Source organism: Hyperolius riggenbachi, chromosome 5 (genome assembly GCF_040937935.1).
Source record: "Hyperolius riggenbachi isolate aHypRig1 chromosome 5, aHypRig1.pri, whole genome shotgun sequence".
Lineage (NCBI taxonomy): Eukaryota > Metazoa > Chordata > Amphibia > Anura > Hyperoliidae > Hyperolius > Hyperolius riggenbachi.
In genome coordinates, this window is record NC_090650.1 from 129798862 (window position 1) to 129815259 (window position 16398).

The window sequence follows — 16398 nt, forward strand, 5'->3', positions numbered from 1 at the left end:
GGACGAATCAGTAATTTGAAAGGTAGGATTCAGAAAAAATCTTACACATTCAGAAAGGAAGTGCTCCTTGGTTTCAGAGTCTAGTTTTTTAAGGCTCTTAAAGTTACAAGAACCATATTCGACAAAATCATACAAATCGGAAATTACCTCTACACTGGGAATTTCGGTTTGGCTGGTCATACTGTAACGATTGCAGGAATTATTTCCGTGGTCACCACACAAGATGCGTGCTGACACTGCGGAAATCCCCCACAAGCGTATAAAATAACAGAACCCAGCTGTGGTGCTATGCACCTATAGAGAGGAATTCCCACCAGCAGATGGAGCTGTGGAGTGCAGAGGAACACAGCCTCTGCACTGCCACAGATGCCAGATGGGAATTGTACGAGTTGAAGAAATGCAGGGCAAGATAGCCCCTAGAGAGAGAGAGAGAGCACAGGGACAGAACGTATGTGTGTCCACCAATCTAGTCGCCACCCGGTGACGGGTAACATACAACAGCGGAAAACAAGTGGGAACGCAATCGCAGGAGTGGCGATTGCCAAGAGTGACACAAGACCGAGTAAAGACAGAGCACAAGTGTAGCAAGAAAGACAGCAAATAACAATGATCAGAACACCAAGGAAAATAACAAACGCACTCGCTAAGCGCGGTCGCCGCACGAAAAGCGCAACAGCGACAAAGCACGCTAATGGCACGGTCTCCGCACGAGAAGCGCAACAGAGACAAAACGCGCCAACCCTAACTAACCAATGTAACACGAAAATGAATAGTGAACGCTTGCTAAACGGTTACCTCACTGAGCCTACAGCAAGCATTCGTTCCAGACAAGACAGGCAGAAGGAGCAACCAGTAGCAACCGCAGCTCTGGCCTACACTCCCAGACAGAGTACAGAAGGAACCGCCGCCACTACCGCTAGGATGGACGCGATCCAGGTAGACAGACAGATGGAGCAACCAGTAGCAACCGCTGCTCTGGCTTGCACTCCTAAGACAGAGTGCAGAAGGAACCACCGCCACTACCGCTAGGGCGAATGTGATCCCAACAGACAGAACAATTTCCTGTCGACCGCCGCTGGCGACAAGACAATCGCTACAGATAGACAACACAAGGCAAAACAGATAATACAACCTGACTACGCTAAACAGGAGTGCAAGGAGCACTCCCAAAGGGAAACTACTCTAAGCTAGCAATAATAGCCTACTATGAGCAGAGGGTTGAGACTTCCAGGCAAATTAATAGGAACAAACCATCATGACCAGCAAGGAACTCTGGGAGGAAATGGTATTTATACTGCAAGCCATCAAAGGAAGCAGCAAAGCAATTTGCATGACTTTGCATGAAGTGGATGCAAATTCCTCACCACAACAGCAGCTCTGCAACTTGCAGAGTGAAGACAGGTCTCTTTTCCAGAGACCTGCAGCATTCAGACCTAAAAAATGGTCAAACAGCTGTCTGTCTGTGCAGACAGCAGAGCAGATCATTACACAACCATGTGGAAGAAGGTGCTCTGGTCAGATGAGACCAAAATGGAACTTTTTGTCCAAAATGCAAAACGCTATGTGTGGCGGAAAACTAACACTGCACATCTCTCTGAACACACCATCCCCACTGTCAAATATGGTGGTGGTGGTGGGGGGGGGTACATCTCTTCAGCAGGGACAGGGAAGCTGGTCAGAGTTGATGGGAAGATGGATGGAGCCAAATACAGGGCAAACTTGGAAGAAAACCTCTTGGAGACTGCAAAAGACTTGAGATTTGTGCGGATGTTCACCTTCCAGCAGGACAATGACCCTAAACATAAAGCCAGGGCAACAATGGAATGGTTTAAAACAAAACATGTCTATGTGTTAGAATGGCCCAGTCAAAGTCCAGATCTAAATCCAATCGAGAAGCTGTGGCAAGATCTGAAAACTGCTGTTCACAAATGCTGTCCATCTAATCTGACTGAGCTGGAGCTGTTTTGCAAAGAAGAATGGGCAAGGATTTCAGTCTCTAGATGTGCAAAGCTGGTAGACATATACCCTAAAAGACTGGCAGCTGTAATTGCAGCAAAAGGTGGTTCTACAAAGTATTGACTCAGGGGGCTGAATAATTACGCACACCCCACATTGCAGTTATTTATTTGTAAAAAATGTATGGAATGATGTATGATTTTCGATCCACTTCTCACATGTACACCACTTTGTATTGGTCTTTCACGTGGAATTCCAATAAAATTGATGCATGTTTGTGCCAGTAATGTGACAAAATGTGGAAAACTTCAAGGGGGCCGAATACTTTTGCAACCCACAGTATGAGTAGAACATCTGATTTTCAGACTGGCAAAAGAACATTTCAAAACGTTAGTCTGCAATGACATTATCCAAAACCCATCAATTTGGGTTTCCTTTAGGGCCCGTTCAGACTACACGCGTTTCCAGCCGCGTTTTGGAAATGCATGCAGGAGGCCGACACGCACAACATCAGACAGTGCATAGAGTGCACTGTCTGATGTTCACACTGCATGCGTTCTTGACCTGTGCGGTCTGAGAACGCATGATGCACGCAGATTTTGTAAAAACGCGCGGCTGTCCCATTCACTTTTCAGTGATGGGATCAACCACGCAACGCATACAAACGCGGATGGCGTGCGTTCGGACGCGTTGCGTTCCACATGCGTGGCTGTCCACGTTTGTAATGTGAACCGGCCAGGCCTCATTTACACGGGAGAGCTTTACTTGTAATTTCAGCTTGTCTAGCGTTATAGAAAAGCAGTTCACACTGTGCACTTTGGTAGCATTTTGCTGATCGCCGGCGATCAGCAAAAAACTGTTTTTTTCAGTGTACAGGAAAGCGATTTAGGAGTGGTTGGGTTTTGTGATTTTATACCATTGAAATGCAATCGCTCCAAAATCGCTCCAAAAATGCTGCATGCACCATCAGCAAATCGCTAGTGACTGGTGAACACTACCATTGACTTGCCTTAGCAGCAGCATTTTGCTAATTGCCAGTGATCAGTAAATCGCTGAAAAATCACCCAGTGTGAACTAGCCCTCTGGCAATGCAGATCAATGGTAGGGTTCACACTGTAGCGATCACCAGTGATAAGTGATTTGCTGAAAGCTCAAACATGGTGCATGCAGCATTGTTGTAGTGATTTTGTAGTGATTGCATTTAAATGTTATAGAATCACAAAACGAGAATCTGTACTCTAAAATTCTTACAATAAAAAGCATACCATTCTATTCATTATGTTCACCTGGGCCCCTCTGTGCTGTTTCTGCTACTCCCTGCTACAATCCTGGCTTGTAATTGCCAGTTTAAGGCAGTGTTTACAAACAAAAGACATGGCTGCTAACAAGCATGTGATAGGCTGAGAGAAGCTAAGTCTGTGACTCATACAGAGCCTGCAGAGGGCGTGAAGAGGGTGTGTATAGCTTCTGCCTATCACAAGCAGAGCAGCACATTCCTGCCTGAGTGCCTGAGCCCTACAAAGCCATCAAAGGAAAGAAGATTAGATTATATAACAGATAATACAGCCACTGTGCAACTAGGAAAGGCTGCAGTAAGACAGACCACATTAGAACAGGTATAGGAACCTACAGGATGGAAGAAATAAGGCTGAAAATGCTGTTACAGAGTCTCTTTAAGCTTCCACTGAATGGCATTGTACAGTATATGAAAAAAAAAACCCAACAAATATAATTTATTGCTAAAACATTTGCTTACCTAATAACAAGGAGTTTACTAAAGCATGGTGTAAGTTCTCTCACTCCGTAGTCATTTATATTGTTATTGTCCAGTTCCAAACCAAGCTGTTTCCTGTAATGATTCAGAACAAAGGCAATGGCTCCACAATCAGATGAAGACGCATCACAAAAGCTGAGTTTAATGTAATCTGCACATATTCCTTTGGCTGCAAGTTTCCCCACTTTCTCATTTTGGGTTTCACTTATAAACCGCACCATCCAGATAAAGTCTGTCAGTGCATGAACACGACTGAACCCCAAATAAGGTGCTCTGGGCAGCTTTTTTAGGTGAGATTTGACACTTTTAAAAATAATTTGTTGCAGAGCTTTTCTCTTCATTTCTAAGGTTGAAGCTGGTGTTAAGTTTTCTAGCAAATTGTTTTTTGGTTTTGAGAGCAGTCCACACAGAAAAAGATTAACAAACTGAAGATGATCCTTATTTGTAAATGGATCAAACTCGTTTTGCTTCTTTGCACAAACGCAAGCCAGCAGAGAAAGGACTTTTTCTCCATGTTGATTGTGCTTACAGTGACTGAAATATTTCAGAAGATCTGCAGTAGTAGCCTGTTCATCAATGACAAGATACAAGGCTGTAAAAAAGGACTGAAGGGTTGTATGGAAAAATTCAAAAGAAGAATCATCACCACCTTCATTATAGTTTTTAACAGGTCTTAGGAAGCCCACCTGGAGGTACTTGTCAAGAATCTGATGTGATGTGATGCAATCTTGATCAAATACAAAAACTGAACTCTCCATTCCATGGTAAGCAAGCCTTCCAATAGACAATAAAGTATTCCTGCCATTTCTAAAAACATCACATTGTCTTCTTGTTCTTCCTCTATTAGATATGCTCAAGTAAACTTCAATTATGAACAAAAAGATATCTGTTAGTGTCACAGAACTGCCTGAAAACTCATGAGCCTCATTCATGGAATGAAAGTGTTCATAGGACTTAAATGTTATCCAGCAAAATAAGGGTATTGAGCATAAGCTGCTGAAGTTATGGTTGGCCTTGAGATGCCTTAATACACTCTCCTGAACACTGACTTCGCTAAAGAATAATCTAGTGTACTCCTCCAGATTTTTAGGGGAAAAGCCACGCAACATAATTTTCTTACGGACAAAGTTTGCAGAGACCTCACATCCTGTTCTTGCTGTTAGGACCTTCTTAGACCCTTTTAACAACTTGCCACTCAGTAAGTGCAGGAGCAATGCTGCAGGATGGGTAGTGTCATTGGGTGAGGAAACCTCAGGAACATTGTTCACATCAAAACTGGAATGTATCTCATCATAGCCATCAAAGGTAAATAGTACTTTCTCTGGAAATGTAAGAATATAATGAAACACCTCTTCAGGGTCAAGTTCTGGCCTGCAGCAGTATCGAAAGATCAAATCCTTCAAAGAGATTTCAGTGTTCCGATTAAAAATTATGAATGTCCGGCATCGGAATCTAAAAAAGAATTTGATATCACAATACAATTGTTCCCTGGCCCATAGGTTCTGAATCTTTTGGATCAAGAGTGTTTTTCCCATTCCTGCATCACCAAAAATGAAAACTGTTTCAGCATGTTCATTGATCACCCCAACATCATCAAATAAAGAATCCAAGCCTCCTGCACGACCCATGGTTTCATTTCTGGCACTGATGAGTTCCATGACTGAATTTACATATGTCTCCTGGAGCATCATCTCTTCTTCCTGAGTGTAAGACCTTATGAACGTAGAATCACTCTGCAATTCCTGCTTCAGTTTCCTACTATACATGGATACTGCAAGGACAAGAAAAAGGATGAGATTACTATTCTGTCATTACTATAGAGTCATTTCCGCAAGCAGTGCATATAAAATTATTTTCTTTTACATTTTATTGAGTAACTCCAACATATTTTGTGGGATAGTATTGGATCTGACGACCTGTCAGGTCTCAGCTGCTGCTGGTGACTATGGTGGGGAGCACATTTGGCAAAGTTTTTTATAGTTAAGTGACTGATTAATTAAAGCTTCCCCAGAGATCTCCAAGCATCTCCAGACGGCAAAACATAAGTGATCCAGCAAAAATACGGTCGGCTGTTAAATGGTCAGCACCCTTACCTGGGTCAACTCAAATCATAGAATTGGAAGTTGAGTGGTTTGTGAATTAGTGGTAGAGTGACTGCAGTTTTGTGCAGCATTCACAGCAAGAGTTTTTGTAATATTCTAAATTCATTCACAAAAAGGAAAAAATGAAACTCTCACTGTGAATGTCTGCATGACACTGTAACCTTACAGCAGCACTCACTGAGTTCCAGTATGACCCAGGCAAGTGCTGCAATATTTTACCAAGTAAGAATTTTAAAAAGCCATTCCAGATTTGTGATCACTTATGATATCCCTATTGAGTCACTTGGAAATCTCTGAGGATACTAGCAAATCAAGCATACTATTTCTGTACTGTGTTCTCAGGTGTATTCCCCATAGGCATCTATGAGGAGCTTAACTGGGTGGGAACAATGGCAGGAATGATCCAGATGACATTCTTTTATACCTCGCTGACTCTGGCCCTTCTCTCTCTGCAGCTTTGGAAACGATTGACCAATTTGGTCGATGGTCGGGATTGAAAATAAACAAGACAAAGTCTATTCTTTTACCCCTAGATGATAATTCCCAGACCTGCGATAATAACAGATCAATGCTACAGTGGTCAGATAAATTCACATACCTGGGCATAGTGGTACAGAAAGACATTAAGATATTGTGGCCAGACTGCACAATACCTTCTAATCGGTTTCAGCACACAGACCAGCCAATCTCGTGGAAGCAATCGATGAGCTGAAATGATTGGAATTTTAGCAGCAGACAGACCAGAAGGAGGCGTGCGAACTATAAAACACATAGGCTGCCGCCATCTCTGTTTAAATGGGACAGAGAAGCCCACTGACTGACTACGACCTGCGGGTAAAAAAAAAAACAGTTAATAGGCTAGTCGGGCTAATAACAACACTTCTCAGTAGCGAATCTTCAGGAAGCTAGGATTCGTTCTGTAAGGCTGAATAGTAGGTTTAGCTGAGAAATCAATGAATGACTTTAGAGTCTTTTATTATAAATGCAATATAAATAATTAATATATACAGAAAATCATTGAAATCAACAATTATAGAGACAATAGTAGAGCAGTATAAAAATCAAAAGGGAAGAGGTAAACGAATACTTAAGTTCAGGTGAAAATGTCCTTTTGTGAAGTTTGAGCACATGGAAAAGTTCTTTGTTTCAGTTCAGGCCGCCAGCCACATGGTCCACTGGCCAGCAGCAGGTTTTCGTAACGATGGAATATGGAGGACTGGGGAGGAGTCCCCGTTGAGTTCTTTTGAATGACCCACATTTTTGGGTGGGGTCTCAGGATCAGCCCAGGGGCTGGACAGGGTGCGGTTAAACTTCTGGGTGGGACATTCGTGTCCACCAAATATGACATTTTTCATATTTCAGCTCATGTTTCCAGTACGCACATAACAACTACAGAATCATATTCCTCAGAATATGACAATTCTTATGACATCAAACTTGGTGGGCCTCACATTTTCTGGCACCAAACAGCTGAATAACTTGGTGACTGGGTATGTCAGTGCCACCAATTTACTATTGAAATATTCACCAGATCCAGACCAGCAGAATGATATATCTTCCATGCCTCTCGTATTAATAGTTTTCTTTCAACAAGCAAAAATCATATACGCTATGTATTCCTAAGGCTGGCTGCACGGCTCCACCGTGTCTGAAAGAGACAAAATTATTAATAGGCCCCCTGCTGTGGGCTTCCTGCATTCTAAAGTAGTTTAGGCCAAATTTTACTGAATTTCACTTAGCTGAGAGATAAGTTTCTTTGAACCAGGTAATTGAATACAAACCCTGGCTTATCAGAGAGCTAATGTATCTCATGAAAAGAATCTCTGCCAGCAGCTATGAAAGGGCAGATTCCAAAAGGAATACCCCCCAAGGCTGAAGTCTGCTGTAACTAAACATACAATCTGGGTTGTTAACGACCATCGGTGCAGAAAACCGATTGCGATTGCCTTTTCTCACGGCTCTTCCGTGATAGCCCTCCCTTGGGTGGAGGCACATTAGGCATACATCCACAAGATGTGTGGCGTTGACGCTAATCTGGCTGACAGGTCTCGAGCTGCCGCTATGGCAGGGTAACTCATTAGAGCCTGCGGCTCGGCTCACCTGGACAGGTCGCTGTCCTTTACCGTTAGGCTTGACCCGACATGGACCTTCCCAGCAGGGCGATTGCGCCACTGTGGGGTCAGTCTGGACTGCTTTCAACGGGAAGTGGGTCAAGTATGTCAACAGCCATCTCATGCAAGGGCTTCTTGCATGGCGGTGGACATAAGGGAACCCCGTGGGAATCTCTGGACCTTCCCAGCTTCTGACAGATGGCACATGACTTGCAGTATTTTGCTATATCCATGTTCATCCTGGGCTAATAACAACTGTTTTCGAATACAGGAAAGTGTCTTGCGGACCCCCAAGTGTCTGGCCAGAGGGCTGTCATGTGCGGAGTGCAGCACATGCCCCCTGAATGCACTCGGTACCACGAGCCATTTGGTATTCGCATGTGGTTCACCCACAGTGGGCTGCACAGCATCACTGTACAGTCTCCTACCTTCCCAATACACCTTGAAAGCGGCCCCATCTGCAAGGGGCTCAGAAGCTTGCTGTCTGAGTGCCTCCAGGCTTGGGTCACTTTGTAGCACTGCTGTGAATGCTTCACTGTCAGTTTCAGCCAGCTGGCTCATGCCACATGAGGTCAGCAGCTGAAAGCTCTCACTTCTGGTGTCAGCACTGGACGAGGAGTCTGCCACTGAGCCCACAACCCTTGCAGCACTTTGAGTGACTGCTGGCGCAGGTACAACATTAACATTACAATCATCAACACATGCATTAATGACAGTGACAGGTACAGTTACATTTTCATCACAACAGACAGTTTGTACATCAAACACAGGTACCTTTGAACCTGGTACCCTTGAACTGGGTGCATTCAACCCACCTCCCCCTGGTGCTCCCCCGAGGGTGCAAAGTACCTGGTGGTGGGTGGAGAGTCCGTCTCCTTCTGTGAGCGTCGAGGCGGTTGTGGAAGGTTTGTAGTAGGACACAAGCTTGCCAAAATCGGTCCCCAAAAACATAGGGACCAGAAGATCATCCACAACCCCAACAACCCTTTCTTGAACCCCCAGTCAAGCTTCACTCTCTTTTGGGCTATGTTTAAAAGGGTGACCTCTACTCCAGTAAGGGCAAGGTATCAGTTGGAGCTGATGCTCTCCTTTGGAACAAGGTGTGAGTGCACTAATGTGATGTCTGCTCCGGTGTTTCGGAATCCGGTGACAACCTGGTCGTTCACTCTAACAGGCTGCTGCTGGTCGGTTCGGTTGCGGATTTCCTTTCCATGGACAAACAAAACAAGATCTGAGGATCCAGGCTGTGGTTCACTGGCGGGTTGCATCTGCCGTAGGTGAGGTACAGGTGGTCCAGGTGCTGGTGGTGTCTGCCTCCGCTCAGGACAGTCGATTTCATGTGTCTGGGCTTGCAGCAGTAGTGACAGGTGACCCCCTCAGGTTCCTCAGGCCTGGGCGCAGCAGCTGCACTGGGTGACCTCTGTGGCGGACGGCTCACAGGGGCAAAAGGGTCTGCCAGTGTATTGGGCTGACCTCATCTCCAGCTAGATGGTGCATTTCTGCGTGTGTCAGGCACCCGTGTAGTCACAAAATTCTCAGTGAGATCTGCTGCAGCAGTCGCTGACTCAGTCTTCCGCTCCAGCACAAACTGTTGTACATCAGCAGGGCAAAAGTTCAGAAACTGTTCTAATACCATCTAGTCCTCCAGGACATCATAAGACCCTTTGGTGAGGCCTAGAGTCCACCGGCAGCATGTGGTGCGTAAACTGCTGACCACACCCGGATAAGAGTCCGGATAGGTTTTTTCTGCCAGGACCTGAACTTTTTACGATAGGCTTCTGGCGTCAGCTGATATTTGGCAATGATAGCATCTTTTATAGCGGCATAATCATTGTCCTTTTCCACAGGTAACTCTGCAAAAGCTTTAAGTGCTTTGTAGCGCAGCAAGGGTGTCAGATGTCTGGCCCACTGGTCTTGAGACAGACGATACTGATGGCATGCTTTCTCAAAAGATCACAAAAATAAGTCAATATCAGTGTCTTTTTCAATAGTAGCAAATTTAAACTTTGCACTTACAACTGATGCGGCTGCTTCAGGAAGGGAGGCTGGGCGATAAACTCTGGCTGGACTGTTGCACCTTGGCCATGTTCAGTTCATGCCGATGCTGGCGCTTCTGCTCTCACTCAGTGGCATCCCTCTCCGCTTGGCGTTCTGCAGTTTGGCACTCCTCATGTGCTTCTGCAGCTTGGCGCTCCTCACACACTTGCATATACTGCAGGTACTTCGCTGAGTCAGTGTCCATTAGCTTTTGTAATGCCTGCTGCATTACCGGGTCAGCACAAATGGACAGTCCAGTACTGGCTGGTTCCGCGCAAGTACTTGGAGAAGCTCTCCATACGTACAGTCTCCTGCATAGTTGTTGTAGCAAGGCCCTCAGGATGCTCAACCTCTGTACGCTCAGGATCTTCAGTCTCTGGTTCCCCTCTACTTGAGTTAGATGGGCTGATGTCCAACTCAGCGGACACATCCCGCTCCCGCAGTTGCTGGGTATCCCATTGAAACAAGTCTCTTTTATTTTCAATCGTTTTGATTGAAAAATTTTTGTAAAGAAGATAGAACAGTTTTCCAACTTAGTTTTGCATTTACAATAACAAGCAAAAGCAATACAGGCATATCCCATTAATATACATAACTGAAAATTAAAAGATAAAATTCAAGATATAGCCAGGAAAAATTCACAGAACGCTATCCTACAGGATGTCCATCATCCGTCAATAACCGTAACATGGTCGGATGAAGACAAACCTACATAATCTTGTCCAGTACCTTTGGCTATGAAACCTGTCCCCCAGTGAGGTCAGGCTTTGTTTACTAACTAGCGTGAGCATAGGTCAATACAGTTAGGTACTAACTGGAATGGTGGATGCAAAATGTAAACCAGGAAAAAGAGATGTGCTTGGCTCAATAGTCAACATACTATTTTAGTATGAAGATCTAGTGTCCGTAGATCATCAGTGTAATCAAATTTAAGGAAGAGGCAATTCGGAGAATAAAGGAAAGTTCAAAGTGAAATTTGAAAGTATAGGTAAATAAGGTTAGAGAAGAAAGAGAAGAGAGACGTAGGAAAGTTTTAGAAGGTCCAGTGAAGAGGGATGTCTAAGCAAATCCTCCATGTGCAAGTTATACATTGCCTGAAGGAGGCAACCATAACAAGGTCATTGATTACGTGCCGTTGCTATTTGCTCAGAGTTTAATAAGTAGGTTATTAACGGGTCCCAGATTTTGTGATACTTTTTTATATCGTCGTTCATGCGAGCCCTCAGTTTCTCAAAGAACAATATATTGCCAAGCATGTTTTTGATTGCCTCAAATGATAGAGATTGAGTATTCATGGCTGCCGCTATTTTAATTTTAGTTACAGTAAAGATATAATTAATGAGGGTATTTTGAGTAGAAGATAGGTTTGGGTAGGGGCAGCCTTATAGGACATGGAGAGGGTTTTGTGAAACTGGGGCATTGATCAAAGATGATGCCCAGATACAAACCGTAATCCACAATCTACGTACTTTTTTTTTACAATTCTACCATATATGAGCAAAAGAGCCTGTCATTTTACACCCTCTGAAGCAGTCTCCCGAGCATTTCCTATTATACTTGGCCACTCTCTGGGGAACTAAGTACCATCTAAATAGGAGTTTATAGTTTATCTCAACAAGATCAGCATTTATTGATGTCTTAGAGATGTTTTCCCAAATATCACACATATCAGTGTGTAGTCTATTTGCAAGCCCAATTCTCTTTCCCATTTAAGTATATAGTCCGGTTGTTTGGGAGTGGGTAAGAGTGAGTTCCCTATATATAAATGAAATTACCCCAGGTGAATGTGGGTTGGTATCACAAATATTTTCAAAAAAGGTCCTGCTCGTTGGGGATTCTGCATTCATAATGTGTTGTTTCACAAAATGGGTTATTTGCATACATCGGAACAATTCAGAGGGAGGAAGCGCAAACTTTTCACGTAAGTGATCTAGAGACTTGATGCCTACACTTATAATGTCCGATTTTGTCTTGCGGAAGGTGTCAATGTTCTTTGCTTGACACAGTTTTTTTAACCCCAAATAAAATTAAAAGTTTTGGGTAGGGGTACTGGGCTACACAATCTCTCTGTATATATAAAAAATATATTGCATTCAGCTAGCAACCAACGAATTGGTTCGTTTCTCGACAGGGCTAATTTGATAGCGCTATCTAAGATACTTTCAGCACAACACAGATATCTCAAAAGCTGCCAAACACTGTCACACACCCCTAGTGGCCGGACCGTGCAATGCCTTCCAATCGGTTTCAGCACACAGACCAGCCAATCTCATGGACACAATCGATGAGCTAAAACCAGTTGGAATTTTGCCAACAGACAGACCAGAAGGAGGCGTGCGCACTATAAAACACAACATACTAGGCTGCCACCATCTCTGTTTAAATGGGACAGAGAAGCCCACTGACTGACTAAGACCCGTGGGTAAAAAAAACAGTTAACAGGCTATTCTGGCTAATAACAACACTTCTCGGTAGCGAATCTTCAGGAAGCTAGGATACGTTCTCTATGGCTGAATAGTAGGTTTAGCCGTGAAATCAATAAATGACTTAAGAACCTTTTATTATAAATATAAAGAATTAATATATACAGAAAATCATTAAAATCAACAATTATAGAGACAATAGTAGCACAGTATAAAAATAAAAAGGGAAGAGGTAATCGAATACTTAAGTTCAGGTGAAAGTGTCCTTTTGTGAAGTCTGAGCACATGGTAAAGTTCTTTGTTTCAGTTCAGTGAAATGGCCGCCAGCCACATGGTCCTCTGGCCAGCAGCAGGTTTTGGTATTGATGGAATATGGAGAACTGGGGAGGAGTCCCCGTGGAGTTCTTTTGAATAATTCACATTTTTGGGTGGGATCTCAGGATCAGCCCAGGGGCTGGACAGAGTGCGGTTAACCTTCTAGGTGGAACATTTGAAATTTTTCATATTTCAGCTCACGTTTCCCACACGCACATAACAACCACAGATTATTATTCCTCAGAATATGACAATTCTTATGACATCAAGCTTGGTTGGCCATGTGAGGCACCAAGCAGCTGAATAACTTGGTGACTGGGTATGTCAGTGCCACCAATTTATTATTGAAATATTCACCAGATCCAGACCAGCAGAATGATATATCTTCCATACCTCTCTTATTAACTGTATTCTTTAAACAAGCAAAACTCATATACTCCATGTATTCCTAAAGGCCCATACACACGTCGGATTTCCGCGAACGACGGGTCGTTTGAACATCCCGTCGTTCCTTTGTTCGCCCGCTAAATCGGGCGTGTGTACAGACTGTCGTTTGCTTGATAAGCGTGAGTTTGAGCGATCCGCCTGGCGGATCGCTCAAACTCACTCTTATCAAGAGAACGACAGTCTGTACACACGCCCGATTTAGCGGGTGAACGACGGAACAACGGGACGTTCAAACGACCCGTCGTTCGTGGAAATCCGACGTGTGTATGGGCCTTAAGGCTGGCTGCACAGCTCCGCCGTGTCTGCCAGAGACCAAATTCTCAATAGGGGGCCTACTGCTGGTCTCTGGCAGCCCACTGCTGTGGGCTTCCTGCATTCTAAAGTGGTTTAGGCCAAATTGTACTGAATCGCACTTAGTTGATAGATAAGTTTCTTTGAACCAGGTAATTGAATGCAAACCCTGGCTTATCAGAGAGCAAATGCATCTCATGAAAAGAAACTCTGCCAGCTGCTATGAAAGGGCAGATTCCCAAAGGAAGACCACCAAGGCTGAAATCTGCTGTACCTAAACATACAATCTGGGTTGTTAACAACAATCGGTGCAGAAAACTGATTGCGATTGCATTTTCTCGCGGCTCTTCCGTGACAATTCCTAACTAATAACTTTATCCCCATAATTAAAAAGATTAAAGATAAATGCAATACATGGCAGGGGTTGCCTTTAACCCTTGTAGGAAGAGTTAATGTGATCAAAATGATGCTGCTCCCTAAATTTACTTATGTATTTCGTAACTCTCCAGTCTGGATCCCTAAAAAATTCTTTACTGAAATAAACAAAAAATGATTCTCTTCATTTGCTCTAACAAACTTCCACATGTCACTAAAAACTTTAGCACTACCAATGTCAGAGGGAGGCTTAGCTATTTCTAACTTTTTCTACTACTTCCTGGCCTCAATACTAGTCACTATAAGATGGTGGTTCTCTCGCAATGAACATAATCCAGCAGTAGTGGTAGAGGCAGCTATCATGGGTTCATACAAAGCTTTTCTGAACTTACCTTTCAGAGGTCCTAACTCATCCCCGGATACTACCATAATTATGAAAACCACTATTCGTGCATGGCAATACCTTCACCCTAAATTTGTTTTGCCCCATAAATGGTCCCCATATACCCGCCTATGGGGAAATCCTAATGTCCCTCAGTTATCTACCATCCCCGATCCAGCAATCTGGGCTTGATATGAAATAAAAATACTGAAAGGATGGGACTCTATTACCTTTCTCAGAGTTAAAAATACTGCATGGTCTTACTGATCATATGAGTTTTCGATATCTACAAATCTCACATGCAACCATGGCCCAATTTGGTAGAGAAAGACTGAAATTAGAATCTGAACCACTTTAATCCTTGTTTATAATGGAACGACTAGATAGACCATTGTCGGACATTTGCGCAGAGCTCCTCCTCCAGATGGGCCACAATACCATTAAACTCCATAAGCATTGAGCGGATGTCCTGGGGGAAATAGATAATGAAGAGTGGGAGGATGTGGTGGGCAGGGGTGCTGCGGTCTTTATCTCATCCAGGGACAGACTAATTCATATCTAGTACACTCCCAATAGTGTTTTCTATCTGGTCCTAGTATGTTACCAATGCCGGACATGTCCAGAACATGTGAAAGAATGTTCCTTCTATTGCCCCACATCTGGTACATAAATTAGAATGAGTGTTATTGATTTTGTGTAGTCTGCTGGGAGTATAACACACCCTGTGTAGACAGGGTGTATTTTACTCCCAGCAGACTACACAAAATCAATAACACTCATTCTAATTTATGTACCAGATGTGGGGCGATAGAAGGAACATTCTTTCACATGTTCTGGACATGTCCGGCATTGACAAGATACTGGGACCAGATAGAAAACACTATTGGGAGTGTACTAGATATGCCATTTAAATTTGAACCCAAAATGGCGAGACTTGGGATTTTCGACAAGGATAGGTATAGTACCGTATATTCCGGCGTATAAGACGATTGGGCGTACAAGACGACCCCCCAACTTTTCCAGTTAAAATATAGAGTTTGGGATATACTCGCCGTATAAGACTACCCCTCTTCCAACGCACACCAAATTAAAATAAAAAAATCATGTACTGGTGCTGTGTATGAACAGATACTGGTGCTGTACTGTATGTGTTACCGAGTATATAACAGTATATAGTCAATTGACTTGTTGCATTGGTCAACTCACCTTAACTGGATTAGTCAGCTCTCCTTGTCTACCTGTTTATCAGAGCAGTATGGAAGAATAGATTGTGCTCCCTCAGCAGGGAGATCTGAGAGGCGGTAACAGGATAGGGCGTATCACCCGGCATCAAAGACGCCCGGCGTATAAGACGACCCCCAACTTTTCAGAAGATTTTCAAGGATTAAAAAGTAGTCTTATACGCAGGAATATACAGTAAGTAGTAGTACAAAAAAGCAATGATTTTTACACTTTGCCAGGTGATACTGTCTTACTGGAACTAATCAGTAATACCATCCAAAACTGAATGGGTTAAGGCAGTTAACAACGTAATACCTTTATGTAAAATGACTTATAAGTAAAGAAATTGCCCCAATAAATTTGATAACATTTGGTCAGGATGGTGTGATAAATACTGCAGGAGTGTTTTAGTGACTATCTTAATATTCATAACTGTATGGTAAGGGGCTCTACACCTTACATTGCCTTTTAAGGAAATCAAGCTATAAATATAAATATAAATGGGTGTATATCCATTAACATTCATTTTGCTTTGTGTATTGCTTCCTGATATATGTAACTATCGATAACAGAATTTACTATCTAAGGAATGGTGTGCTGGGTTTGGTGGGCTCCAGTGGGTGGGTGGGATATGTAGATAAATACCCAAGATCTGTTTCCATTAAGAACTCTCTGATACACTGCAAACTGGTAACTCATATGGGTTGTTTATGATTTAAACTCATTGAATAGATGAAATGCTTTATTTAGTGTTCAACAATATTCTCATGATATGTAGAAATATGGTGGAATTACAAACCGATTGTATGCTGATGTATGACACATGCAATGCAATATCATGCTGTTGTCTTGTTCCCTTTTGTAAGACATTTCAGGGGTGACTTCATTGGAAGAGCCCCTCTTTTCTCTCTTCTCTTACTTTTCCTTCTTTAGGCCTTGACCTACTGTTATGTAGGGATGGTCG

General features: G+C 43.2%; 1 protein-coding gene across 1 annotated transcript in view; it reads right to left on the bottom strand.

Annotated features, from left to right (window-relative positions):
- The window catches only part of LOC137517502 (nucleotide-binding oligomerization domain-containing protein 1-like), a 95498-nt gene that overhangs the window by 64279 nt on the left and 14821 nt on the right, over positions 1–16398 (bottom strand). The window contains exon 3 of the mRNA XM_068234474.1: positions 3713–5501. Coding sequence (XP_068090575.1) covers positions 3713–5501 — 1789 coding nt within the window. The remainder of the gene's footprint in view (positions 1–3712; positions 5502–16398) is intronic.